The 26360-nt window shown below is 45.0% G+C and overlaps 1 protein-coding gene and 1 long non-coding RNA gene across 2 annotated transcripts in view; one reads left to right on the top strand and one right to left on the bottom strand.

Annotated features, from left to right (window-relative positions):
- Positions 1–594: 594 nt before the first annotated feature.
- The window catches only part of LOC125946387 (uncharacterized), a 66847-nt gene continuing 41081 nt past the window's right edge, over positions 595–26360 (bottom strand). Inside the window, exons 2-3 of the long non-coding RNA XR_007467539.1 lie at positions 18346–18462; positions 595–760 (exon numbers count right to left, since the gene is read on the bottom strand). This is a non-coding gene — a long non-coding RNA (uncharacterized LOC125946387). The remainder of the gene's footprint in view (positions 761–18345; positions 18463–26360) is intronic.
- On the top strand, positions 11642–25650 carry LOC119455137 (uncharacterized). The gene is made up of 3 exons (XM_037716603.2): positions 11642–11756; positions 15084–15248; positions 25085–25650. Exons 2-3 carry the CDS (start codon positions 15099–15101, stop codon positions 25397–25399), a joined length of 465 nt encoding a protein of 154 aa, XP_037572531.1. The 5' UTR covers positions 11642–11756; positions 15084–15098; the 3' UTR covers positions 25400–25650.

The following is a 26360-nucleotide window of genomic DNA, read 5'->3' as shown; positions in this document are numbered from 1 at the left end:
GTTCATGGATGATATGGCTCTACGTCTATTATGCGCAGTCACCTGCATGACTGGCCGCAACATTGATGGTGGCGTCAAAATACGGCTCTGCCTGCAACTGCTGCCGGAACGAAGGCGACGAGCCTAACCGGAGAAGTGAATGCGGCTGGATCCCGCGTTCCGGTTGGCGTCCGTAGCAAATGAGCGCCTCGAACCGGTCGCGCAGCACGCAGACATGCCGCCACGTCACCAGAAGGCAGGCCCCGATGGTGCCGTGTCACCTGACAGAAGTAGCTGTGGGCCCAGCGGTGGGATGGTGAGTGCCGCCGGCTGCTCGTCCGAGCTCCCTTCCCCCTCTATCTTGTCACGGCACGCCGAGATCTTGGAAGGCATCACGCTGTGCTCGTGAACAAGCGCAGTCGTCGTCGGAAGAGCTGTAGGAACTGAATGGGGGTACTGGCAATGGCAGCAGTGCACCATGAGCTCCTTTGGAGGATGTAGTCTTGTCCCTTGAGGCAACGTTGGCAAAAGGGTGAGCTGGTTCCGAAAGCTAGCTCGGGTTCCGGTGCCTCGGAAACCCGCTCGACGAACTTCCGTCGTGTGTGGCCATCCACTCGAAGATCGCTGAAGACCGATGGATGAGGCGGCAGCACTGTGCGTCTTCTCCTCTGGCTTACGTTTTCGATGGCTTCGGGAACCACGATTGAGAACGACGGCTCACTGAGCTCGGTTGCGGCAGTCCTCGTGAGCGCGCGCTACCTGCTCTCGTGTACCGCAGAGGCTACAAGGAAAAAGAGGACGAAAGCACTGCGCGAAAACTGCGCAAGGAAGGCTTTTCTTTATGCAGCCACAAATAATGGAATAAAACCGCGAGAGGTGTGGTCCGGGCAACGTAAAAACTGAGTAAAAATTGAGATATGTAATAGATTGACCAAGTCTAGTTTACTCTAATGGACAATTATCTGATTTTGCAGTCTCACTTAAACTCAACATTTAGCGATCCGGAATTATGTACCCATTCCATTCCAACTCGGTTCCAAAATATTGGTCTCCCATTCCATTCCCATTCCGTCACTGAGACAAGCGGACAGGTACCATCATGCCATTCCCATTGCATTGACACCAAGTGAACACCAAGAATTTAATCATGTGTGACGCGTGCTAGTGCGGTAAATTCGGTCGGAAATGCCCGTCCATCAAAGGGTGATCAAAAGGGAACATACTCACACAGGACGTAACAGTTCGAAGCCAATACTACGAAACGTGGAATTTCCGTCCCAAGCAAACATTACTTTGATTCTAGGCGATTCTTGAAGGAAAGACACGTCACACGCAAAAAAGCACCAGTATCTACGAAAGCCAGAGTATTTACACCCTTGGCACAAACACACACCACCATGTTCTGTAACACAATGACAGGAGGCGGAATTCTCAAAAACGACCATCCGGCGACACGCCACCGTTGCAGATTCGTTGTTGTGTCATGCTCCAGTCTGACTAATCTTCAGTTTACTTCATTCTTAACGGGAGCATTGAATTTTATCTTAGCGTTGACGAAAGCCAGTTTTAATTAGAAGTCTCTGAAATTTGTTTTTGAAATCGTTGAGATTTCTTTGGAAACTAACCGCGGTTTTCTTGTGACTGTCTAACTATTTACGTGAGCTGATCCCGAAGATGGTGCAGACTAATACAGCAATAAAAACCACAAACGTGTATGGTACCGATGGTACCGCCGGGTGGCACGGTGGTAAGGGGAGCGAGCGTTCTCACATTCTTCCCTTGTGACAGCTAGCGTTTTAAGACGCTGTAGTTGAGACGATGCGCCTCTATTAGAAGACGCTGCACGGGATTATCAACTTATCCCTGAGGAAAGTCGCGCTCGAAGTACCGGTTTACTCCCGAGTACGGGTAAGGCACGATAGTAACAGGAGCGTCACCCATAACACGCACTTTTGGTAGACTGTCGTACTAACATACGTTTACTTGCTGATGATTGTGTTTTGTACCACGCGATCTCTACTAGCAACGATCATTTGAATTTTACGCCTGCTTAACGACCTTACTCGGTACCCGCCGTGGTTGCTCAGTGGCTATGGTGTTGGGCTGCTGAGCACGAGTTCGCGGGATCGAATCCCGGCCACGGCGGCCGCATTAAGATGGGGTCGAAATGCGAAAACACCCGTGTACTTAGATTTAGGTGCACGTTAAAGAACCCCAGGTGGTCCAAGTTTCCGGAGTCCCCCACTACAGCGTGCCTCATAATCAGATCGTGGTTTTGGCACGTAAAACCCCATAATTTAATTTTTAACGACCTACTCGGTTGGCGCAAGACATAAAAAATGGTCATTAATGAAGAAAAGAAAATTATCTTTCCTCGCGGCAAGAGTATAAAAAAAGATACCACATCTTAACACTGACACTTTAGGTTGCCGATCAACCACTCGATGCCGTGAATGCGGGGATGAACATGGTGACCACAATTGCACATCTCAAGATGAATGGAAATCATCCCGCTGACGATTATAACTGCCCCGCAAGATCAAAGGAGCTTCAAGTGGTTGAAATAATAGAAAGGCGACGTTGCTCTCGTCGTGAAGCCCTTGCTGAAATTCAGAGCAGAACCCAGGGATATGCTGGAGTTACAGCCCGCCACTCACTCAGTATGGACCGATCTTTTTCCCAGACGATCACAAACGTAATAGAGAAAGCTGTTGAAAAAGCAATAGAAAAGCTTCTAGGAAATCTGACAGACTCATTGGCGCAAGTACTGTCTACGCAATTCTCAGAGATATCTCAGATTATAACAAAACGTAATGTCCAAAATCAGATCTCCACTCTTTCTCAGCCTCCTAAATCACAATTGACGAAATCACTCCCCACCGCGAGCACAGATTTAGCGCGGGCTTCAAGTTCACAACAATTTGATCAAGAAGTTCACTCGGAATCAGGGTCGCTAGGCAATCAGGATGTAGACATGGACCCTCGGACTCCTAAACGCACCAGATCTCCTACTAACAAACTGCCTAATTCTCCTACTAACTCTTAAACAAAAAAGTGTGCGAAAAATTCTCTTAATAGGACAGACTTTCTGAAAGAGAGCATTTTGGAGCAAGCAGTGGCTGCTGCTCTGCGTTCGTCAACATAGGGTGCCTTAGGGTACTCCAATGGAATTGCCGGTCAATACTTTCTGCTACTACTGATTTATTATATCTAATTACCCAACGTACTCCTGATATACTGTTGCAAGAGACTTGGTTGACAGCTGGTCAAGATTTTCATTTAAGAAACTATCGTTGCTTTCGATTCTATAGGCCTTCCCGAGGTGGAGGGTTGGCTTGGTTCATTTCATCTAAAATTTGTCATATAGCAAAAATTTCATATCAGACTACGTCTCCTGAATGCGAAATTTTAGTATTAGAGATAACACTTCCAGGCTGCGCACCACTTTCTGTAGTTAATACCTACTTCCCTGCTGGAATACAAGATGTCAGTACACTTGAGGTCACCTTGGCCTACTGCAAAAAGAACACGTTGTTCACGGGTGATTTCAATTCACATCATGTGGCGTGGGGCTTCCGCACTGATGCATCCGGGAAACGTTTATGGGATTGGGCTTCTTCGAACAATTTTACTTGCCTAAATACTAAAGTTGCAACTTTTGTTCGCTGTCAGTCGCGCTCTGCCTTAGACTTATCATTTTCTAGCTCAAGTTTATCATCCTCATCTTGGGCTGTCGTTGATGACGCCACAAGTAGTGATCACCGTCCTATACTGATGGATACTGTCTGCCCCTTAATTTCTTTAGATAATGAAGTACATGTATTTGTGGACTATTCAAAATTTAAGAAAACGTTACAGTCCACGTTAGCATCTTTGATAGGTATGGAGAGAGATACTAAAGCTATACGCCTTTGCGCGGTTTTGAAGGATACCCTAAAGAAATCTGAGTTTGCAGTATCGAAAGCAAAAGGTAGTTCTGGCTGTCCCTGGTGGAACCCTGACTGTGCACGAGATTATAGACGCCGAAAGGCTGCGTGGAAGAAACTTCATCTTAACCAATGCCCTACAAATTGGAGTAACTATACGTATGCTGCAGCTATGTTTAAACGAACAGTCTCTTTAGAAAAAAAGTAATTATGATGAAAAACTATATAATTTTCCGTCGAAGAGTGGCAATAAAAAAGCGCTTTTTAGGTTTCTTCGTTTTCGCATGGCTATACCAACGCCAGTAGAGAGAGAGAGAGAGAGAGGTTTACTTGAAGAAAGGCAGAGAGGTCGGCTTGAGCGTTAGTTTGCTCTGGCCTGCTACTCTTCACTGGGGAACGGGGGAGGGGATAAAAAGAGCGATGAATGATGATGATAAGATTAAGAGGTGCGTATATACATGTCCATCACGTTGAGTAATATTGATTCAGTAATCCTATCGCCTAAAGAATTATCAGAATCATTGGAAAAAATTGCCAGAGGATTTTACAGCTCAGCTACAATTGAACTTTGTCAAGATTTCATCCGAGGACAGTTTTATAACTGTGACGATTGAAGAGCTTTAGCACGTTGTAAGACTGCTACCTGCCTTAGCTCCAGGTCCAGATGGCATAACAACGAGCATGCTAAAAATATTATTTGACGTGTCTCCACAGAGAGAGAGAGAGAGAGACTCCACAGGACCTACTTAATATCATCAACTACTCCCTAAAGAACAGTTGGATTCCTCCAGATTGGAGGCTTGCTAAAATTCTCCCCCTACTTAAGAAACAAGGAGCGGGATTGCATATGGACAACTTAAGGCCCATTGCATTAACATCTAACTTTATGAAACTAATAGAAAGAGTGTTATACATCCGTATAATGAGGTTTTTAACTACTAACACATTACTGAGCTCATGTCAGATCGGATTTAGACCGGGATGCTCGATTTGGTGCGCGCACGTTGATTTGGAGGAACGTATTAAGCTTGCTCGTCACAGGCGACAGTTTGCAGCGCTAGTGGCTCTTGATATAGCTAAGGCATACGACAGTCTAGAGCATATCATTCTCCTCAATATCCTAAAGAACATGAATTTTCCTCCATATATAACAAATTGGATTTATGAATTCCTAAGATGTAGACAATTGTATTGCTCACAAGGTGGTGTTTCGACGTCAAAATATAATCAGTCCAGGGGAGTTCCACAGGGTTCCGTTCTTTCTCCCATTTTGTTTAATATTCTAATGAGCTCAATTCCACTGTGTGATGATGTACAAGTGTATGTTTACGCAGATGACGTTGCATTCTTTGCGTCAGCGAGTGACATTCACTCTCTGCAAAGAATATTACAATCATATCTAGCAATACTTGAAGATTGGTTTGATGATATTCGTATGACATTAAATGTTAGCAAGAGTGCCTTGCTTGTATTTCCCTTAAATATACCGGTTAATGTCTCCCTTCAATACCGTCAAGAAATAATCCCTCAGCGCGACTTTATTAAGTATCTGGGTGTTATATACGATCAAGAACTTAGTTGGCGCAACCACATCGAACATGTTACGTCTAAGGCAGCGCGCGCTGTTGGCATGATTCGAAAACTCGGTCACCGCCGCTCTGGCCTGCGCAGAGACACTCTCATTATGATTTATTGTATGTATGTTCGACCCATATTGGAATTTGGGTGTGTTTTATTCTCTGGTGGTCCAACATACAAGATAAACCCCCTCGTTCTTCTAGAGCGAGAGGCCCTCCGGATTTGTCTTGGATTGCCAAAATTTGTTGCTAATAATGTATTATATCAAGAAGCCCGATTACCCACACTCGTTAGCAGATTCCGCATCCTTACAGTAAAAACCTAGTTACACATTTACGCATCTTCATTGAGGCGATCGCAGTATGTATTTATTACGGAAAGATCTGCCTTCTTTGAAGAAACATGGTCCCGTCTATACAATCCGCAGGTTCTTTTTGTGCAAACTCAACTAGAACTATTAAAGGTTCAGATACGCGAGATCATTCCCCTCAAAAAACCCGTAAATGCTATTAGAATTGAATTTGATGACATATTTCCTTCCAATGCTAAACTCCTGCCAACTAAATATCTAAGCGGATTACTGCAAGATCATTTAGCGCAAATGAAAATCAATACTGTAATAGCAACGGATGCATCAGTGTGTGACGAGAAAGCGGGTATAGGTATTTTTTCTAATGCGCTATCCTGGTTTTACTCAATGCGACTGCCTGATTTTACACCTCTATTTCAGGCAGAATTATTAGCAATCATATTAGCTCTTCGTAAACTTCCTGGAAATTCTTCGACAGCTGTAATAGTAACTGATTCGTTGTCAGTTTGCACAGCACTCACCTCTTCCTCAGACAATACAGTTTTGAACGAACTAGAAAGATTAATCCCTTCGACCTTACATCTGGTGCGTTTAATATGGGTACCAGGTCACCATGGTTTGTTTTTAAATGAAATGGCCGACGCTACTCGCACGTACATCCCTACAGGGACCAGTCATGCATGTTCTGCCGACTTCTGCTTATATCACCGCGGCTAGGTTTAGAAAACTGTCTCTTAAATTACTCTCCAAAGGAGACATTCCAAATCACAGACTTAAAGCATTTGCTTTACCCTTTGGATAATCAATGGTGTCCCACACGTAAATTGGAAATGTCAATTACAAAATTACGATGCCGTATTCCACCCCTAAATTTTTATCTACACAGGTCTGGTCTGGCGATGTCCCCTCTATGTCATTTCTGCAATGAACCTGAAACCATTGATCATTATTTATTAAACTGCCGCCGATTCGCAATCCAGAGAAAGAAATACTTCGAAATTCCGTTCCGAAAATTAGGCATCGCTATAAACACTGAAAATATTCTATCTTTCGGGGCATATACACTGGGTTTTAGCCACAGGAACGTATGCAGGGCCGTATGCGAGTCCCTCGGTGACACAAGGAGAATACCAAGTTAATTTACTGATATATTGTTTGTTATTATTTTACAAAATTCCAATTTACGTTAATTTACTGGTTGATTATTTATTAATTTTGAAAATTCCAACTAAACTGATTGAAATTCATTACCTTCTACCTTGATCTCCTTCCAAAAAGCACACGATTCCCTATAAGATAAAATAAAATACGGCTCTAACATCAGTTAGTTTCATTGCATAATTTCAACCCACCTGTTTAACCGCCGGCTTCTTGGCCAATCCCGCGTGGTGGGTATGCGCCATGGCATAGGAAGCAAGCAAGCACTTTAGGTTCTTCACATGCACAGGGAGCTTTAAGCCACAGACACCTGGGGGTTACTATCGCTAACAACCTATCTTAGAGCTTGAACATCGGCAAAATCAGCAGGTTGGCCTTTCGGAAATTATGCTTACCAAGACACAAACTCGACAACGCCCCTTTATACATTAAACTATTCAGTTACCCTACTATGATCAGGCCCACGCTTGAATACGCATACATAGTTTGTTACCCGCATAGTGATGACTAGAGGCCAGACTTTTAGGCATTAAAAAAGCGCGTTTTAGGCGCCAAAAATAGTCAGGCAAAGCAACGTTCTAGGCCTCCAACGTCGTAAATATAGGCACAATAAATGTTTACATAAATGCGAATAATTTCCAACGAAGACGTGCGCCACCTGTATCTACGACAGGAAAACAAGAAATGTTATTGTTTATGATGGCACAAAGGCGCCAACAGTTGAACATATCCGTGCAATTGTCCCATAAAACTGCTCGACTAATGACGATCATTTGGCGTAATTCAACAAGCACACTGCTCATATTCATGTTCAATGGCCACTGTGCTAGAGCGTTGCATAAAGTGAAACAAGCAGGAAAAGTAATACTTGAAAGCTGGGAATACTCATAAAAAAAGCGCTACTTTATGTCTGCTTGATGCAATAAATTAAGACACAACAAAAAACAGACAAATAATAAATTCAAGAGAGACTACAATTTATTAAGAAATTAACATGTTCTTACATGAGGACTGTTAGGTACAACTCTGGAAATTTTCTCATATACAATGACATTATCGGAATTGTACAGGAAATACGTCCCAACCCTGCCAAATACACTTCCTCCCATTTGAAGTGCACATGTTTGAAGAAATCTGTTTGGAGAGCTCGCGGAACGTAGTTTAAGAATCACTGAGAAGATTGTAGAAACAATAGCTAACTACCACCATCTCCAGATTTTTGGATTCAATATTGTTCCTCTTAACCACTGAGAATGATCCTGTACGCTGTGAAGGAACGCTCGACTTAAGTGAACACCTCAAAAAATGTCACAGTTTCGCCCTAAGGGCGAAGCAATGAATGCGATAGCAACACAGCAATGCCATACGAAGTAAGGTGAGCGGCTTTGGTAGCAATATGAATTGTAGTAAACATGAGCTGATTAAGTAAGCAGGTGTGCTGCGCCGTAAGTAGACCGACATGAAGAGAGACTCGATGACCACGAGAAGGCGCCTGTGAAACGGTGGTGTTGATGAGAAGCGCTTCCCGTGGGCAGCGCGTGCGAAGGGACACACCTGTAGCGCTGCACTGCCGATCCGGGCAGCATTGCATGTGTAGCGTGCGTTGGAAAATGTGGCCCGACTATTACTAACTGAATGAACAAGCGTGGTGTGAGCGCGCACAAACAAACATGAATAGATCACACTGAATCACACAGACAACGACTGTCAAAACGCTGGCAGCAAGCAGCGGGCGAAGGTACGTGCGGTCTATCGCTTCAACGGAAAATGAGCGGCGAATGCACGGCGCATAAAGGTCAGAGCCGTGTGGAGATAAGCGACGGTGCGAGCGAGTGACGAGCGCGGTTGCTGGCAGAATAGAAGTGCGCCCCCCCCCCCCCCCCCCCCTCCCAGCTCCCTCCGGCGCTGGCTTCCCGCTTCCTTGCTTGCGCGTGGGAGATTGAGTGCGTTCGCTCTCCGTGATAGCGCGCGTCCCCGCACGCTTCCGCTCGGGCATACGGCGCGCGGCGAAGATTTTATCTATAGGGAACCTGACAGCGACGGCGACGGCGACGCCGACGGCAGAAATCCGGTTGAAGTGTCCATATAATTGCTATCGCAATAAAAGTAAAACAAACAAAACAAAAGCCGCGTGCCATCACATTTTTTTTTCTTTTGCTCTTCACTCTCCTTTCCCCTGACGGGTGTCCGTGGTTTCGCATTCGCCAACCGTGGCGCGTCCCATTTCACTGCTGCTAACGGTTGTTTTCCGAGAGTTGGTTGAACTAGATGACTAGGTTGAACCCCATAGAGTTCCGAACAGTCACTGTTGCCCGGTAACATGAATAACGGTCTCTAACTGCACACAAAAGCGAAACGTGAGGCTAAATAGTGTTCATATAGGCGCCGATATTGAAAATAGGCAGTTATAGGCATTTAGGCACAAACGCCAAAATAGGCATTTATAGGCACTATAAAAACCCTCTAAAAGCCCTTCTTAACCTCTAATTCATGCTCATGTATCAAAGTGGGGTGATAGGAGCGCAAGGAACAAAAAAGGCATTTGCCTAAAATCCGGTCTCTAGTGATGACAGCATTAACAAACTTTAAAGCATAGAAAGAAAAGCCATCAGATTAATTCACTCCAAATATTTACGGGATGATTACCCTCTAAACTAAGGAAAGATAAAGCTACTGAATCATTCTATCTTTGCTGAAAATTTCAGCGGATTCAATTCATATCCCTGCTCCTAACAAGCTTGCTGTCTATCCAAACGAGTAATTGTGACCACTCGCAACGAGACCAACACGACACGCCAAGCCGCATTCCTTAATACCATACTATGCCAAAACCGATATGTTTAAAAACTCTTTCTTTCTGAGAACAATAACAAAATGGAAGAGACTAAACATGTTATGAATATTTGCGTTGAGTAGCCAGTCTGAAATATTATCTAACTGGCTCGGGCTCATCTAAAGTGTGTAGTATGCAACAAACAGACAAACAAACAAAAATAGATAAATAGACAAGTAGATAAATAAATAAATAAATAAATAAATAAATAAATAAATAAATAAATAAATAAATAAATAAATAAATAAATAAATAAATAAATAAATAAATAAATAAAGAGTGCCACAAATAACCATCTCACGAAGGAAGCTAAACGCATTCTTGGATAGCAATCGAGGTTGGGTCTGCATAGTTTTTTTTTTTACTTTTTCACGTCCACATAACGCTTCAAACAAAACGAACTTTTTTTCTGTTGCAGTTAAACAAATGTGTAAGTTACGGTTGTTTGGCTACTGATTCGGCCTCTGAAAATTGACCTTTGAAACATTTATACAATGTTAGCCATACAACGCTATAATGGGCGTCGTATACAACAGTGCGGCACTCATTAGTAGATGCGAAGCATATTGCTTCGCATCGCTCCCTATGCAGTGGTACAGCGAGCTTTCATTAATACTCCGCGATCTGCATTATACAGTCTTGCATCAGCGGCGAACATGTAAGTTGTGGGGTATAGCAGGCCACATTTTTTTTTTCGCGTTGTCCACTTAACAACGTGGAGAGCTGCGCATCGAGAGAGCTGAAAAAGAAAATTTGCCGGGGGTCATAAAGAAAAGCCGAACGGGAAGTTTGCCGCATTTCCACTAGAAATTGCCGAAGTCTACAAAGAGGGCCGGGTCGCGTTCTCGTGTAGACCGTGAACGTTCGTATTTTCCTACCTCATAAAGGTTTTACATCCGAAACCCACGTTTCGCAAGTGCATTCGGAACGTGTCGGCTTCACCATGGGACAGTATAGGTAAGAACGCACTAAAACTGCGTTGACTTAGTCCCGCTGAAAGGTTGTTTTTTGTAAATCTGGGCATATACAGCGCAACTGGTTCTCCTTAAGCGGTTTGCATTACTTGTGTGTGTGTTTTGACCTCACCCGCAAGCTGTGTTACGGTGTGCGAAAGTGAAACGAGTTGACGAAAAAAAAAAAAAAAAACGGTGGTCTTCTGCGGGAAAGCACCGTTCCTGGCTCGTTTTCTGCTCGATGGCGTCAAACAAGATAAACGCACTCGCAGACTTTTTCTTGAAGTTGGAGACGGTAGCACGCCACGCAGATCGCCACAAAAAAGGAAGTTGACCGATAAGCACGAAAATAATGCAAGTTTCTTTGCGAATGCGGGAGAGAAGGGGCGTCGGACACTCCTGCATAGAAGCAAGAAAGGACAGGAAGCCGGACGAAGCAACGAAACGCGCTTACACGCGCGTGCTTCGGGCAAATGGAGACCACTGAAGTCCGCAAATCCCGAAAAAAAATTCCTTCATTTCTGAGCGAAGAGGGACGTTCTGGTCCCCTCTAACCGAGCGGGCCTTGAGGTCGAGTAATCCCCTTCGCGGAGCCGGTGTCTGACGCTACCCGAAGAAGTCTGCGTGAAACGGCAGCGCGCGGTCGCATAAATAACGTGCGGCCACCTTCCCGGCAGCGCGGAATAGATTTCAAGCGGATCAAGTCGGCTTTGGCCAGAACGGCCACTGCCCAGGGTGGGCGGGTGGTTCAGGCTTGGAGGAATGGCGTGTGTGAGCGGTACGCTGCGAGGGGTTTCTGAAAGAGGAAAAAATTTTGGTCCTGCGCGCGTTCTCCTTAGCGCCAGGGTTCACCTCCTTCTACGGCCGCCTCAAAAGGGATAAAAAGGCCAGCTTCAGAATACAGCGCCACACTCTGCCTAGTCAGCGCGTGCGGCGAGTGAAGTTGGCCCTAGACGCTCCATCGCGCCCAGTGTCGTAACCCAGCGCGCCTGTTGGCGACGTCGACCAAGTGTCTGCACGTGAGTGCCGTCCGTTTTCAGTTCGTTGGAGTTGCGACGTAGTCCGGCTGGGCATTACCAAAATGTTGGGAATCTTGCAGTAGTTGCAGCTTGAAATATGCTCTTTTTCTGTGCGTATTACTAAAAAAAGGAAATGTGCGTTTGAAAGGAATAAAACGTGCAAACTAAAAACTAGACGACGTGGCTAAAAGGGCCAGCACTTTTAGTTGTCACCTGTCACGACTTTCTCGCCAGTGTCAACTAACTACGCTTGCGCGTATTTGGCTAGGCAGTTGGAATTTTACCGCGGGTGTCCTCTATGTTTATTATGTTATCGTATATATTGCTAACCCTACGGTTCTTGTAGGAATTCAGAAGATAACGAAGAGAAGTTCTCATTCATATGCCGGGTTCCGATCTTGCGGGATGCCTAAAGTATAGACCGCGGGCGTTCGTATTGCGAGCCCCATATTGATTCTGACGCCCTTTAATTTGCAGTATTTCGTCACGCCGTCATGCGTCCTCCTATACGTGCGAAGACATTTCCCAGCTGCGAACCAAACAATATTTCAATCTCCAGCCTTTATACGCAATGAGGCAATATCCGCACCCGAAGAAATGCCATTATACAATCCTTGTTTACTTACGCCCTCGGTCTCCTATAGATGACACTAATTAAGACGCGCTCTCGACGTCTTAAGAAAGGTTAAAACATGCAATTTGGTCCTGGCAACGATCAGAAAGGAAAAGACGACGCTATCCATTCGGTTTCCTTAGCAAAAGTCACGCATCGTGTGCAAGGCGAGGTGCTATGTAGCCGGCGGCTGTCTGTCTTGGTCTTTAGGAGACGCGATGAAAGCTAGTTATCTTCGCGTCTGTTCTGCTCCTCCCGTTCTCAGTGTCGGCGAGTGAACCGGGGTCAGATGAAGCAATGCCATAGAGCCCGGGGCTAGCCGCCCTGCCTGACTTAAGCAATCGACTCCGCGCCGAGAGCGATAATGACACCTTCGTGTTTAGGTTCGCGTCTAGGTCTGCCAAAAAGGAATCGGTAAGATGGGCTTTTCGTTGACGCGAACCGTACATGATGCAGGAGACAAATAAAAACCTACGGATAGCGGGGTCAGACAGTCTGAGTCGATTGCAAAGTGGTAATGATGGTTCCGAGAATTTCGCAAGACTGCTCCTCGTCAGGTCGCAGAAACACAAGATGGAAAGCCATAGTAAAGAGAACATTAGGTGCCTTTACATTAGGGCACATTTAAAACCTATCCTCAGCCAGCAGCTTTTTCCTGTGTGGAGTCTTTCGTTCTCGCCGAATTTCAGCACCCTCTTCCTTCATTCTGAACAGTGAAGAGAGAGGGATATATTCCAGTCTTGAACCGTACAAGAAATAGAGAGTATATTCGTGTCTCTACAACAGTGCTCATAAATTAGGTTCATGTGCCTCAAGCGCATACGAGTGGGGTTATCTGCCTGCGTTAAATTGTAACAATAAAACACCATACAGTGACATCGTTAACCAGCATGACGTTGAGCATCCAAAAGCAGCACAGGGGTTTGGTTGCGAGAAAAGCAGTACTGGAGTTAACGCATCTGCTAATATGACCAGGGGGCTTTCAGTACACATCGTGCTCCTCGGATGGTTGACTCACTCGTCGAAAAATATATTTGAATATATAGCCCCAGGTGAGCTCGTGTTGCTTCGCGACGAGTATTGCTGGAAACGCAGTAAAATAAAACGCAATCATTTACGCATATTAGAGAAACCGCACTGTTAGTAAAGTCAAGAATAAAATGTCATGGAACCGAGCGTCGTGGCTGGGGAGCGACATACGATGTCCCAAATTGCACAAAAGGGGGTATTAATAATAGAATCCAAGTGTACCCCTATAACGAAGATAGACTTTGATGTACGCAAGATCGCGCATTGTAGCACTGAATTGGTTGGTTTGGCTTTCCTCAGGCGTTTCTTCGGAAGCCGCCAGACAAAAGAGATCGATTGTTGTCAAGAGCGGGATGGCAAGTATGAATACATGCGTTTTTGTATAAATGCAGCTCGCTTGGATTTCAAAGTCGAGTCAGGTAGTTTTCTCAGGAGCACAGTGACTTCGTGCGTGGTCGAGAGGCTTCAACGCACCACGCTGAAAGAACTCGAGAGATGGTGTAACGAACCACCACAAGGTGTGCAGCTCTTGGTGGTGTTACCTTTTAGACGGATTATTGATTTATTTACTCACGTACATAGTAATTTACATCGGGAGTAATATTTGTTGCGAATGTAAGGTAGTAATAAATACAACATAATTCCGTGTGACGTAGAATGTGGGCATGACTAAAATGACAATTGAATGATACCACGCAATTTCACGGCTAATGATTACGCCTTTTGCGGGAGACTTGATTTAGAATCGCAGTATAATTATCGGCAAGAACAAATGTGACATTTATTTTGAAAAGTAATACACTATATACATTTAAGGCAAAAATAAGGAAACGAATGAAGCTGCATACATTTCAGCTATTTTTAAGCTCCAAGAAAGTAATCTTTTCATTAGCATATTTGACGAATAGCAATCTCCAATAATGCGTAATGAGATTTCGAGACCTGTTCCTCATAGCCTACTTCGTGCCAGAACATCCTGCAGCGCCAAAAGCAAGGATAGAGTGGGAACTTTGTAGTAATGCACCTTTTCCATTTGCGCACCAGGATCAGTAATTTATAAACATGTATAGCTATACGAGTATCGCCTCTAAAGTGCCAACCTATTTCTCCAAATGATGAATGACAGCCCGTTGCCTCGTACCGCCCCACGTAGATTCAGTTTTCTTGGAGAACCATACGATAGTAAAAAAAAAAAAAAACTAATAACGCATTGGGGCCCCATCTTGGACTCAACGCCAAAACCGAAACCTCGACAGCAGTCGCTTCAGGGTCCTACAAAAGTGATACCACTGCCGCGTTGGCATCCCTTGAAAGCAAAGACGGTAAAAAGTTAGCAGACGTCATTATACCCTCAAATCAGAACGCGAGATGGCAGTGCACATTCTTCCTTTATTTGAATTCTTCGTGCATGACTGACCGTCATCGTGCTTTTTTGCAAACTGTAACGGGGTCAGGACCTCGTCAAGCTGTTCAAGCTTTCAGTCCCATACTTCTCCTATCAAAAGGAAATAAAGTTGATTGATTGATTGATTGATTCTGGGTGTGTGCACGCGTGCGTCGCCTTGCCGGTTCTTTTTTTTTCTTTTTTTTCTTTTTTTTTTACAAGGAAGCCTCGCCAGGAATTTGACCAGGTTATCATCTCCACGTTCTCTGCCACATCAAATTTCCTTCTTTCTGTCTTTCAGGAGGGGACTGGGACGATGAACCGCCTGGAGCGGTACTTGGCTCTGTCGGCGCTGATTCTAGCCAATAGCGCCGACCGCTGCCTCGCCGAGGACACCGCCGACAACCAGGACCTGTTCGTCGTGAACTCCGACTCTGCCCTAGGACAGTTCTCCGCCAGCGCGAAGGTGACTGCCTTGTGGGAAGCTACAAACTGGCGATTCCGCTGCGGCGTAGCCTAGTGTCGTGTGGACCGGGGTTTATTTAATTACTTAATAATTTACGTTAATTTATATAATTTAATTTACTTTTTATTTCCCTAGCTGAAAGCTAGGGAAATATGTGTTAACGTCATAAATGAGCAAGAAATGCAAATATATGGAATTATAGCTCAATCTCAGCGACAACGAAATGCAGGAGCAGCGTTCATGCTTTGTGATGCTGTAACATGAAATTATACGCATCCGTTCTCTGTATTAGGGGCCACCATCTTGCCAGCTACACTTGGGATTTGCCATAGGCGGTTGCACAGCGTATAGGTGCTTCAGCTAAGAGGCCAAATAAATTGGGAATAGAGATCGTGAAGGCAAAAAGAAAATAAGCTACGTTGCTGCTGGAGATGCAGGTTTATAAGTTAGTTTAGTTGTGTTGGTTTAGGGGTCCTTACAAGCTAATTTACTGATAGAGTTACGGGTTACATTAGCAATTACGACTTTTCATTTTTTTCATCGTCGTTATTCAGATTTTCTTGATTTCGTAATAATAAAGCACGTTTGGTTTGCACGCAAATAAATAGTTGGCATTGCAGGCTCGTGCTGCTTTGGCCTAATGTAATCTAGAATTAGGTGCTCAATATTCCCATGGAAGACAAGCCGAAACTGCTTCAGAGGGCACTTCGGGCGTGACCAATCCTTTCTTATGTCCCGTTTGATGGGCGGTTTCTTGGGGGATGCTAGATCAATGAACCATTTACAAAATCTTGATAGGCGAGCATTTTTACTGAGCTTGACTGAATTATGTATATTGTTTACAGACACGTTCTCAGATTCGCATAAAAAACTTACTGAGAACAACTATGCTAGTATAGTATCCGTTGATGGGTTTTACTTATCGCGGGAGGTTTTAAGTCGCCGAGAGTTTCGATGGCAACAAGAGGGCAAGGAAGGCGAGAACTTCTAGAATGTGATAACACAGGCATTGCGACTGCACGAGGTGAGAGAAGAATTTGACACACACCCACGCCGTCTCTGTCATCGTCCAGTCGCGCTGCACTGTGTTATCGTGAACCCAAAGCAACTTGCCCGCCAACATGCTTAAGTCTAAAATGTGAGCAAATCTCGCCACGCCATACGTAACTGCAGCGGCGTAGGTAGTTGGAGGTACGAAAATACCCAGTTCTCAAATTTCTGTTCGTAAATCCGAAATAAAGGTAAAACTGCCGCACTAGGGAGCGCTTGAACCTAGGCTTCCTAAATCTCACTTGTCAAGCGAATCCCAAAGGGATAATTTGAAAGGAGAGCACTTTGCCGAGCTTGACTGAAATGAACGAATGAATAAATTTTACTTAAGAAAGGATGGCTCTCTGGCCTCTACTAAGGTGCCGAAAGAGAACCAGGGGTCTAGCGAAGAGGAGCGGTGGAACCATACTATTAAAGGAAACGTTTTTCACCGCTACCATTCACAGCTTTATATTTAAAAATAATGAAAAAAAAAGCAAAACCATAGTTAGTGCCCGCTCCCCATGTCAAATTCTCGCGAGACGTGAGCTGTACTCTGCCAGCGAATAGAAAATGGTACAGCCCATAAGCGACAACTTAACAAAAAATACTTGAAGCTAAACTAAGCATACTTGAGAAACAACTTCAAATAGTGATTGAGACTATACAGGACACCGTTATAACACGGACAGACGCTTGGCTTAGAGACTCGTAGGTCTGCATAATTACTTTGCTGATTGAATAAAGCGTGCTTGCAAGTTCTGCTCACAATACTTTGAAACAGAGTGTGTACACATTTTTGACACTTGTGCTGCTGTTAGCTATTATGTTCGCTTGAACAATTTAGTCCGAAAGCACGGTGCGCTGGCGCACCCTTGTCATGTACTGACATTGTGCAAACAATCGTCCACAGCTTTTTTCTTCCGCGAGGCAAGTGATAAAGAATGAGTACGCGAGAGGGCTTAACTGCGGAAATTTTTCAGAAAGTAGGAAAAAAAATTAAGGTATGGGAAAAATAAATGCTCCGGATCCAAAGGACATTTCTCGAACAAAGCGATTTCAGCTCCCCACAGAGCTCTCAACTTTCTGAAAACGTGGCATGGGCACTTTAGATTGCTTCCTTTATATAAAAAAAAACGGAGAAAAAGAAACAGACAGCGATGCTGAGCGCCACAACCTATACTGGAAAACCAACTGCAAAGAGAGCTTCAAATTAAGTCTGTGTCGGCGGGGATTAGACTTAAAACATTGGACGTAGTAGTCTTCTATTTATTCTTCTCTGTCTGTACCACACGCTGCGCGAATTGGTCAAGTTATTAGAAATGCTGGGCGAAAGTGAATCATGAGAACAAATCAGTATCGGCTTGAACATGTACGTGGGATTTAATCAAGTTTGTGCCCGAAGGGTGCTGCAATGTGAATTCTCCTACAGGCGTAGACGACGGAAAAACTACCGCAATTCGGTTCTGAGTCTAAAACCCAAACTGGCAGTCATATGTCTTCACTCCTTCCTCCAAAAAGCAAGCAATGAAGGGAAACAAGATAAAGGCAGACGACACACCTGATCGCGAAGTAGTTCGCGAAGAAAGTTTTGTTTTAAAAGCAACCGTTTTCTTAAACACCGCTCGGCGCTCGCGTTCAAGACCTTTCAGCTACGAGTGATTTTGTAAATGACTGAACTGTATGCGGGGAGAAAAGAGGCATGTAATAGAAATTGCCAGGGCTATTTCAGCAAGCACGCCAAGGCAGACCTCACCAGCGCAAATCGCTGGCTTTGCTACATCACTGTATCTTGCATTGATCGGCTCTTAGACGGAATGCTATTCAATATGTCGTCTTTTATTTTTATTTTCTTTCGAATAAATAATTCTGATAAATTCACGCGCTTGGTTCAATACCAATTTGCGGAGCTACATATTGTTTGATATGGTGCATATTGACCACTAAGATGCGTATGATATATAGGAGTCTGGTTACGTGATGTGCATTAGTTCATTACTTGACTCCTGGCAAAAATGTTCATCTCGTAGACCCACCACGGCCAGGGAATAACCGTCGTTAAGCTTACTGTGCGTTTCCACTGCGTTGTCAGGAAGTGACTCCGTAACGTTGGCCCAGTTGCTATGGAGTTCTGCAATTGTGCATGAGGTCGCGGGATTTCATCCCAACCATCGTGGCCGTATTTCTATAACAATGAAACACACAAAAAAATAATTACAGGTTTAGGGGCACGTTAAATAAAAACAGCTGGCCAAAATTAGACCGAAGCCTTACACTACAACGTCTCTGACCACGATTGCGTTGCTGCCGGGATGAGGAAAAATAAAAATAAAAGCGTAAACAAAAAGAGAGAGGTAGCGCAAGAACGGTGCGCCGCAAACGGCCGAAACTGATCTTTTCAAATGCACTGCGAAAACATGCACGCATTGCACGTTGCTGCATATCATCAATGAAGCGAGCCATCAAGGCTCTGATGATTTTTCATTACCACAGGCCTCAATTCAAGGCTGTGAACGGGTCCTTCAGGCACGAACGTGTATACAGTCACATCCTACTTTATATCCTCATCCTCCCTCATCATACCCCTCTTTTTCTCCCCTTCCCTCTGAGCAGAGTAGCAAGCTAGAGGATTATTACCTCAGGCAAACCTCCGTGCTTTTCCTCTATTAAATTTTGGCCTCTCTCTCTCTCTTTAGTGTTCGTGCATAGCACCAGTCAGTCCACATATTAGAACGCAACCTAACATGTTTAGTATACACATCGCAGTGCGATGGATAGTTTGTAACTCATTATCGAGAAATGAGAGTTTGCTACAGCGAGACACGAAGAAGAGATGGATAAGCGCTCGTAGGTGTCCGCTTTCTGTGTATTTTTTCGTCGCAGCGTGGTAGTTTTGCATTGTTAAACTATATACTGCAGTTTTTAGTCAGTGCGAACGAAAAAAAACAAAGGAGGCTCCTTCAAGTGGCTGAAAGAAACATGCATTTAGTTTCATCTGCATAGAAGAGATCATGTGTTTTCTTTAAAACAGGAGATATGTTACCCGCGGGACATTGTATACGTAGTTGGGACTATGAAGAGGTGGTAAAGGGAAGTAAAGGTTGATGGCTACAATATTATTCAGTTAACATCACCGTAATAAAATGCAGTGTTTAATTTGTAATTCATTTGGTTATATTTCCTGACTGTCATCTTTCCTTTAAAGGCAACGCCATGCCAGACTCACTCGAGTCGAGCGCGTGATGGGTGATAACGGCCACTCCCTCTTGACATTTACTAAAGAGCACGGGCTAGGGCTTTCATATAATTCCACATTTCAATTAACTGCTGGGCACCTTCATAAATTTATAAGAGCAAAGTATTAAAAAAAGATGGGAAACACGAAGGCGAAATTTTCATAAGTGGCACATTGGATTACACATTGACTTTGGTATCACCCATCATTACTTGTTAATGTATGGAATATAAGCGAGCTCACTTCTTTTGAACTACTCATCTGCTTCCCTGTTATGACGCCACCAAGGCGAAAGGAAAAAAAAAGAATACTTTTGTGCATTCGGTTTATCATAAACCAGTGCTCAACAAAACGATGCCAGTTATCATATCAATCGGTGGATACATTCGTGACCCTTGGTTCAACGCTTGGGCGTCTCACGTGAACAAAGCGCGTAAAGTTTTTTTTTGTTGAAATCTTCGCATGCATGGACGCACGCACGACACGCACGCACACCACACAAGCACACACACACACACACACACACACACACACACACACACACTTTTTTGTTTATGAACAAAATAAAAGTAATAGTTTGATGTATTTATTTTCATCGCCATGGATTGTTTTAGCCCATGACGGTGCGTATGCCTGGAAAACGGCACCAACTGCAGGACACGGTGGAAGAATAGGCTAGGTGTCTGAACGTGGCTGCCGGCCTCGCGATTTTTTTCGGTCGTAGTCTACGTCTCTCTCGACAGATGGAAAGACGACTGGAAAACAGCGAATTAGGTTTTGATTTATCCTACATGCGTAATGGACAAATGGTGCAACAAAAGGTCCCTGGATTGATGTACGCCGACGACATTATGCTACTAGCGGACAATAAAAAAGATTTACAGATACTTGCGAATATCTGTGGGAACGCAGCGACAAATCTAGGCCTTAAGTTTAGCACAGAGAAATCAGGGATTATGATCTTTAATGAACACACGAGTAACTTCGTGGTGTCAATTCAACAGCAAGTAATACCCATAGTGAAGCAATATAAGTACCTCGGCGTACACATAAACGAAGGAAAGAATTACTCAAGCAACCACCAAGATAATCTGAAAATAAAGGGGAAGCGGAATGCAGCATTAATGAAACACAGAGCACTGTGGGGCCACAATAAGTATGAGGTGGTGCGTGGAATCTGGAAAAGAGTAATGGTGCCAGCGCTAACATTCGCAAATGCCATTATATGCTTAAAATCGGATATATTGGCGGGTTTAGAAGTTAACCAAAGATCAGTAGGCCGGTTGGCTTTGGGAGCACACGGTAATACGACAAATGAGGCAGTGCATGGAGACATGGGTTGGGCCTCTTTTGAAGTCAGAGAAGCACAAAGCAAAATTAGTTTTGAAGAAAGGCTCAGGAACATGGATGAAAATAAATGGGCGGCTAAAGTGCACAAGTATCTCTACATGAAAAGCGTGGACACAGAATGGAGGAAGAGGTCTAGGAAGTTGGCAACCAAGTACAGGATAATCGAAACTGTAAATAGACAACCAGGGGTCATCAGAAAGAAAGTGAGAGAAATAGAGACCGTGAATTGGATGCAAAGAATGGAAACGAAAAGGACAATGGAGATTTACAAGAATGAGAAGAAAGAAATTAGAAGGGAAAATCTGTACGATAACACAAAGGGCAGTGCCTTGCTATTTGAGGCTCGAGCCGGTTGCCTAAGGACGAAAACATATCGGAACAAATATTCGGAACTAGATGAGACATGTGTATGCTGCAGTAAAGATCCAGAGACCACTCAGCACATCCTAATGGAATGCGACGGGATCCACCCAGCGAGAACCGTAGGTAACGTGCAACTCCCAGAAGCGCTTGGGTTTAAAGTGGAAGGAAACATAAACAGATCAGCCGTAGAGATCAGCAAGAGACGATTAGAGTACTGGTGGAAAAAAAAGCAGGGAAAAGATCGATACGACCTGATCTCTGAAAATCATAGGCAGCGGTACAAGCTAAATTTTTGAAAAAGGTATACAAAAATGCGAGATAAAGAACATGTGTAGTATACCTGATTAAATCAAGCAGGCTAGGTGGCTATTTGTCGCCACCCCGTTTCAAAGGGGATGCCAATAAATCATCATCATCATCATCATGGGGGGGGGGGGGGGGGGGGGGGGTCAGTGGCAGCAGCTGGCGCAGCGCACGTGGATCCTCACACATACACGCACATAAAAAAAAATAATCGCTAGTCAATTGTCCCATATAGGCCTGTGTACCAGTCTAAGTCTGTGGTGATCCTTTGGAAAGCAAGCTTAGGTATACCCTCTTAAAAATGTAATCTCAGTAGCGCTATCCAGACCTAAATTTGCTTCGCAACTCGTTAAAGTCTACTGTATAGAGACTGGTTATTAGTGAGGAGCCACAAATAATTAATTTCTGGTGGTACTAGGCCTCTGTTATAAAGTTTTCTGAACCGCCTTCACAGGCGCACGAGGGACGAAGCACAGAAAGGCGGTTTCCGAGTGATTCATGGTCACGCTATTGGCTCTTCGAGTTGCGCTTCTCATTGTTATTACCGTTCTATTTATGTCTTTTTTTTCTCTAACAAATTGTTGCAATGCTCAATAGTGAGCGACCACACCCTGCCCACCAGGGATATACAGTCTACGTCTCTCTCGACAGATGGCGCGGGTCATTGGGGGGCGTAGCCTGCTCCACTACGCAAGTTTTCATGTCCTATGTCTATACTGTATGACGGCCCGGGTGAAATATTTACCGTACCTTAGCTCCAATTTTTTGTTTACTTTGGTGCAGGTGGCCTTTTGAAATATTCGAAAAATATTCGAAAAATATTCGCATTTACAAATAGTGATTATACGATTCGAAGACTTAATCGAATGGGATACTATCCGATTGATTATTCGAAAGTTTCGAACAACCGCATACCAATAGCAAAGTTCTTCAAGTTGTGCTCATATGGCGAGAAACCGCGGCTTGCCGAGTGCAGCGATGTTCGTGGTTAGCATGCATGCCAACCAGGCACGTTGCTGCTACCCGCGCAAGTACATCCAAACTAAAATGTGCGCGCGGCATTGCTCGGCCGCTCAGTTCAGTACATCTCAATCACTACCTGCATGCTAACGCACAATGGAGACTACGGGGCAGCAATTTTCACCTGAGGTACGCAACTCAAGCACATCTAGACAAGCACAGGCGGTAAACTTGCTGAAAAGCAAGGTTAAGATCAAAGAGGGAGTTCGGTAGGTGGTTTCTAGTTGCATATTCATTATTAAATTTTCCTTCGCAACCAGCACGGGAAGCAGCAATACAGAATCGGCATGAGCTAATAGTGCCCCAGAGGAAGTAACACAGAGCAGTATTCGGCCGTTGTGCAGATAAATACGTGATCGAAGGGCCTCCCGCCGCTAGTAGACGACAGAAAATGATGACCGCCCAACACTTCAGCGCTCCTGCCGGCTAAGGGAGGAAGCCCGAACACAGTTGTTGTCAGCTCACTCTGTAGACAGACGGCGCTGTTGAGACACCTGTGTATTCATCCACCGTTCTGCAGGACTATAGTTCACTATATTCAGGAGAGAATGAAAAGAAAAAAGTCCGCTAATCTTGTCAATGTTACGTGGACTTGCACCGGATACAGTGAACTGCAGCTGACTTGACGAGTGTGGCGGATGAGCAACACTTAGGCACCGCTGTTGCCAAATGGAATTTTACACTTTCTTCTTAACTGTTTTGGTGATGCAAGGACGACACCTTTATTGCCGCGAATATACGAGTAGGTTGCAACTCGTAACTACGGGCACGCTAAAGGGGCCCTGAACCCCTTTTTATCGAAGTGGAGAAAGGCATTTGAGGTGAAAATAGGCTATTTCAGAAATACTTTGCCACAAAAAGTACCTCAGTGCGTTCAGCAGAAGTGGAGTTATTGTGCAAACAAACACTGCCTCCGCTGTGCTCCCCTTCCTTCCTTCTTCAATGCCTTGCACTGCGAAGGCTACGGCAGAGTGGGGCCGGACCACAACCGTCCGCCTTCGAAACGTCACCGTGGCGCGCAGTTCAAATTTCATTTTGGATGATAACGTAGACGCCACGACTTCCGATTTTGCCTACGATGCGCTATACGTAAGCCAAACGCGGTTGCCCTCAGCGAGCCGCAGTGCGCTTAGCCAGCGGACTCGGGCGGCACCCCGCGGTGGCCGCGGTGTAACCGATCGCCGCGACCAATAGCAGCCGCGTATTGGGATACGTAATAAAGCACACAGAAGAGTGAGGATGATGGCCTTTGTTGAAACGAGAGCATTTGATACTATTGAGAGAAAGGTAACTTCGCGCTCCGGTTGCGAGCTCCCCCACAACGTACGACAGCAAAACTTGGCTGAAATGTCTCACAACAGCGTATGCTACCCGCGGACTATGTATTTCACCAAGCTCGAGGGTGGTACAGGCATCCCTTTAAACAATTCCACTAACTATGCGCACGTTTGCAGCATAAAAAAAAATTCAATAGCAGACAGGAACACTAAAAGCTCTTGATCGTTATCGAACTGCGCTTAATCATTTCTTGTTTCTCACAAAGCTCACAAAGCGGTGCTCACAAAGCTCTGCTGGAATTCTTACGAAGTACGAGACTTGGCTCTCGTTTGTAGTGCTCATACTCCGTGTGTGATGAGACGTGGTGTTGTTCATGATGATGATGATGTTGATGAGCCTTTAAAACATGGCATGTACCCACAATGGATATAAAGCCTGAATCTGGATCTTGTACGCTCAGTTATGAACCGAACAAGAAAAAAAAATAACAGAATGAGGTGTAACATTGTGTTGGATGGTAGCCTCTCTGTTCTTTTTCCCTTTACTGCCTCCTTATTTGTTTCTTTATCCATACTTGTCTCATGTTCAAGCGAATGGACGTGGTGTCCTTTTCAGGATACAATTACCAGCCTGCTTGTCCCTTAGTGTGTATGCATGCTGTTTATATATTTATTAGAAATGCAAACTGGACACACCGCTAACGATTTATACTAAAACCGCAGCGCTTACAATCGGACCAAGCAAAGACATTTCCTGACTACAATCGAGTTCATTAAGTTGTGCAATTCTTAGTGTCTGCTTTCTTGCTGCAGGATTGTATACAGTAGTCTGAATCACACTTGTGTAGAGCGGTCAATCGGCTGACTTGGCTACCGTCTCTCGCAAAATAATGATAAAAAAAGCACAGGCCGACGCCGCAATGAGATCAAACATGGTCCTGCTGTATGCTAGATTGAATAGCTATGGGACAAACCTGAGTAGAGCCTAGCAGGCTACCGCGAGGTGGCAGCTGTGCACACTGGCGCAGTCCGCAGTCGGTCACTTGACCACTCTTGGCAAGTGGGATTCAGACTGCACGCACGGACATGGTTTGTAACTGCTGTAATTCTTGTAACAAACTCAGTCACGTAGCTAGCCCATGTTCTCTGTCCACTTAGCTCGTCCTTGTCTCGTCCGTGTTTGAAATGGTGCTGTTGCGGTGTGTTGATTCTTGTTTAGATGATTAAAATGACAAGGGCGTTTACTTCCTGGCACGCAGGAGAACGCTGGTGCAGCTGCTTACGGAGGAGGCGGAGGTGTGCTTGCAGAAGAAGACGACGAGCCGTCGGCGTACGACCGGCGGCTCCTTCTCCAAGAGTTAATCGGCAAGCGGGGATTTGGCGAGCGAAAGCGGCGCGGATTCGGCGAGAAAAAAAAGCGCGGCTTCGGCGAGAAGAAACGAGGTTTCGGCGAGAAGCGGCTTCGCACGGCAGCCGCGGCCCACCGGAGCCTGCTGGCCGTGCCCTCGGCCAGGACCCCGTCGGGGGCACGGGTCCTGCTCTTCGAGAACCCTTACGAAGGCTCGTTGCCCTGACTATGGGCCTCAACTTTGAAGACTCCGCACAAGTGGAAGCCGGTTCCGGCAGGGGACGAGAAGACCGCGTCCAAAGGAGGTCACTGAGCCACGTAAAGCGTTATCTCTCACGATGATGGGTGCGGCTGGCAATTCGTCGGCTGTAGCAACTCCTTGGACGTGTGGTTGACACTCAGCTGCTGTTGTCGACTCTGAGCCATCTGGATGCTCGAATGCAATTTTGAACTAGGCTCACTTTCGAGAGGCCGTTATGCAGGGCCACCGAAGTATAAGATAATAAAATAATAAAAAAAAGAATGGACTATTTGCTTGGATATATTGTGGAACCAGTTATAGGAGGCAGGCTATGTGTGCACGAAGGGAATTTTTAAGCAATGTTTAATTTGTTGTTCCTGTCTCTTGTGCTGCACAAACGCCCCAGCATCCTTGCATTCACGAGCATTCACGAGTACGGTCAAACAAATCTCGGGAACGACTAACGCAAGACAATTCGTTTCTGTCGCCTAATCAGTGTTCTTATTCGATGTTCGCAAGCTGCAATACTCAAACAATATATCTGTTGCCTTCACCTTCAAGGTAGACACTGGTCCCAGGCATTGTAGGAATGAGACGGATTTATTCAGGAAGGCATATTGTTAGTAGAACGGCCACACAAGCACGGTAACGCCCCACTGGCGGACCCACGGCTACCTGACAGCAACGTATGCTTCGGTTCGAATCTCAATGCGGCTGCGCACGTGTGACTAGAGCGCCACCAAAGCTTGCACGCACACAGAACATAAGGAGCGCTCCAGCAAGGTGCGCCAGTAATTTGCCAACATTCTGCCATGCTGAAGCCCTTAACGCCCTCGTTAAGGATAACTTACGGGAAATACCGATTCGAATCTCCTTACGACTGCCTATGTCTGACCCGAGCGCCACCAAGGCTTACACACCAAGTAGACACACAGAACATAAGGCG

This window comes from Dermacentor silvarum, chromosome 6 (assembly GCF_013339745.2).
Source record: "Dermacentor silvarum isolate Dsil-2018 chromosome 6, BIME_Dsil_1.4, whole genome shotgun sequence".
Classification (NCBI taxonomy): domain Eukaryota; kingdom Metazoa; phylum Arthropoda; class Arachnida; order Ixodida; family Ixodidae; genus Dermacentor; species Dermacentor silvarum.
The sequence above is the reverse complement of the archived record's forward strand: the minus strand, read 5'-3'. Positions and strand labels throughout refer to the sequence as shown.

What these genes read in the sequence shown, in the direction of transcription:
- LOC119455137 (XM_037716603.2), top strand. Translation starts at nt 15,099, where the DNA reads ATGAACCGCCTGGAGCGGTACTTGGCTCTGTCGGCGCTGATTCTAGCC. An exon ending in AGTTCTCCGCCAGCGCGAAG is followed by an intron (nt 15,249 to 25,084) that starts GTGACTGCCTTG and finishes CCTGGCACGCAG; the next exon opens with GAGAACGCTGGTGCAGCTGC.